General features: G+C 40.7%; 1 protein-coding gene across 2 annotated transcripts in view; it reads left to right on the top strand.

Annotated features, from left to right (window-relative positions):
* Positions 1-3,119, top strand: part of March6 (membrane associated ring-CH-type finger 6) — a 62,905-nt gene that overhangs the window by 15,754 nt on the left and 44,032 nt on the right. For both annotated transcript variants that reach the window (XM_005356673.3, XM_013349748.2), the window contains exon 2: positions 2,350-2,446. In XM_005356673.3, the coding sequence (XP_005356730.1) occupies positions 2,350-2,446 (97 nt within the window). The remainder of the gene's footprint in view (positions 1-2,349; positions 2,447-3,119) is intronic.

Raw genomic sequence — 3,119 nt, 5'->3', positions numbered from 1 at the left:
CCAACCATAGTGTAACAGTGAGTTGCATCCTTGCTTTCCCAAAACCATACTTGGTAGCTGACCTGTCACCATGTTTCTTCCTGGAGGGTGCGTGATGTGGCAATACATATTTATATTTATATGAGCCTGGCTTTGTTACTGCTCTTTTCTTTACATCTTGTTCCCATGGAGCATTCTCAAAGGAGGGCTGTTGATACAGGATTCATATCTGGTACTGATCCACCTGTATCAACTCACACCTTCCCTTCCCCTTGGTTGATCTATAGTGACGAATGCCTCTGTCAATATTCAGTATGGTGGTGGTGTGTAGGACATTGGGCAGCATTCATCTCCTGCCTGGAAAACTGGTAACTTTAAAGCTAATCTGCGTCCACAACACTAGTGGCTCTGGTACTTGTAGATAACTTTGTTAAGCTGTAAACACCCATGCATGACCTTGTCACCTTTTTGTGTGGGTTGGCTGCACTTTGTGCTGTGGCAGTGACTAACCTGGAATGGAGGTGATGGGGAATCTTGGTTCATTTTCACAGTGGGGCCCTTGCTAAACTAACTCTCTCAAGAAGGCAGGGGCATGCATATTACTAGCTCCAAGCGGGAAAGGGCAGTGAGTGCAGCCTCACTGAACTCTGCCAGAGACTGAGCTGTGAGATAGCTCTTGTGTGGGCAAGGAAGTGTGACTTTTCCATATTGGTGAAGAGACTTGTCTGGTTGCTTGGTAACCAGAGAGAGTAGTGTAGTGACCAATTAGGTTTTCCTGAACGTTTGTTGTCTCTTGGCTTGGATAAGCAGCATTTTGTCACTCAAGAATGAACAGCCGCCGGGCGATGGTGGCGCACGCCTTTAATCCCAGCACTTGGGAGGCAGAGGCAGGCGGATCTCTGTGAGTTCGAGACCAGCCTGGTCTACAGAGCTAGTTCCAGGACAGGCTCCAAAGCCACAGAGAAACCCTGTCTCAAAAAACCAAAAAAAAAAAAGAATGAACAGCCAGCAAGTCTATAATGTTCGCAGGTGGCTGGACTTGGTGCACCGTAATGCTCTTCTTGTGTGTCTTCTAATCCAAAGGCTACCCCAGGCTCTCTCAGTGAAGCAGGGATCAGAGTCGTAGCTGTTTTCCTTTGAGTGAGGAATTCACCTTAAGACAGGCAGTCAGAAACAAACATGTCTTTGCCCCTTTGAACATTGATACTTGCCCTTGGGATTAATTGGCACTTGGCAGTGAGGGATGGCTGAGAAGACTTAAGTAATAGCAGTAGTGAAATTTCAGTATGTGGAACGCAGAGGAGCTTTAGGAAATGAACAAGAGAGCACAAAGATCTCCCAAGGGTCTCCTCCATGCGGCTTGCAGGCTACAGTTATGGGAGGGCAGGACATGTGTGTGCCTAGAGCTCTTTGGGATGCTTGTCCTGGGCTCTTATAGCTCCTGCTTAAAGAAGCTCCTGGTTCCCCTTTCCCTGGTAGGAGTCTGCTAGTCCTGAGGTACCTTCCTTGGGTCCTAGTGATGTGTGTGCACACAAGTGTGTGTGCTTATCTGTTTCTACTTTCATTATTTGTATGTGAAACAAGGAAAGTGCTCTGCTGTTGCTATCCTAAGACCTCAGATACAGTTTTTTAAAAAATATAATTATTTAAAAAATTATTTTTCCTTTAATGTGTATGGGTATTTTGACTGTATGTACTATGCTCATGCCACTAGTGCTGGCAGAGAAAAGAAGAGGGTGTCAGGTCCCCTGTGACTGGAGTTAAAGACAGTTGTAAGCTACAAGTGGATACTAGAAATCAAACCCGAGTCTTTGGGAGAGCAGCCAGTGTGCCCTTCACCATCAAGCCATCTCTCCTCGCTGAAATTTAATAATTTTATTTAAAAAATAATTTTGAGGTTGGCATACAAAGCAGCGGGCTTCATTGATGCATTTTCATGTATGAGTGTATTTTGGTTTCATTTTCCCCTTCCCTCTCAGATGTTTTTGTGGTGCTTAAACCCTTAGGACTAGATTTAGACTTTAAAAAGGTACACTGTAGGAACACTAATATCTGTGGCTGCGTGACCCGATTCTTCTTATTTCATTGAGTGTTTGTTACACGATAATGTAAGTATAGATAAATGAAACTGCTTTTTGTTATTTTCAGCTTTATATACAGCACTTTCTAAGGTACAGCTCGTCTTTATGCATTTTGAAGGAATGTTCTTAGGATCTGTTATGTCCTTAATAAAAGTTCCATCACAATTTTTAGGGCTTCATCCTGTTGACTGATGTGATAGATTTCACCTTTAGCACAAAATATTCTTGTTTTGTTGGTCTTATATAAAAATCATAACCAAAGGTAATTCCATTTTTCTTCTCTTATTAGATATATGTCGAGTGTGTCGGTCAGAAGGAACACCTGAGAAACCTCTTTATCATCCTTGTGTATGTACTGGCAGTATTAAATTTATTCATCAAGAATGGTAAGTCATTTGGAAAATTGTATAACTCTTAAATTCAATTTTGTCATCTCTAATAAAAGTGATAATTTCAGTGAACTTGACCTGTAATTCATTATATTTAAAACCTTTACTATAAAAATCTATAACAAAATTTATAGTTTGACTAAGCAATTACCCATAGATAATACCAAACAATTTTGGTATATTGTGGATATGCTAATGATAGTTTATTGTTTATTTCTAGCATTGAGAACTTGTTTTGTTAGTGGAAAGAATTATGCTTTTCTGATTTCGAGTGACATAATTATAGCTTATTCACTATTCTGTGCCAAGAACTGTCTTCTGTACTTTACATATCTTAAACTCCTTTTCTGGAACATTATTATATGGATGAAGAAATGGTATACTGACAGGTGGAGTGATTTGTCCTAAGCACATATCCTTGCCAGGTGGAGAATGGGAATTCAGACCTGGTTACCAGCTGTGAGCCTTGTGAGACCAGTACCAAAACTGATGCTAAACTAATTGTTAATTCGGTATTCGTTTAGCTCTGAAGAGGTTAGAATTTTGGCTAATTAAATATATATATATTTAGTATTTATTTATTTATTATGTATACAATATTCTGTCTGTGTGCATGTCTGCAGGCCAGAAGAGGGCACCAGACCTCTTTACAGATGGTTGTGAGCCACCA

The sequence above is a fragment of the Microtus ochrogaster genome, chromosome 19 (assembly GCF_000317375.1).
Source record: "Microtus ochrogaster isolate Prairie Vole_2 chromosome 19, MicOch1.0, whole genome shotgun sequence".
NCBI classification, from domain to species: Eukaryota; Metazoa; Chordata; class Mammalia; order Rodentia; family Cricetidae; genus Microtus; species Microtus ochrogaster.
This window is presented reverse-complemented; position numbering and strand designations above follow the sequence as displayed.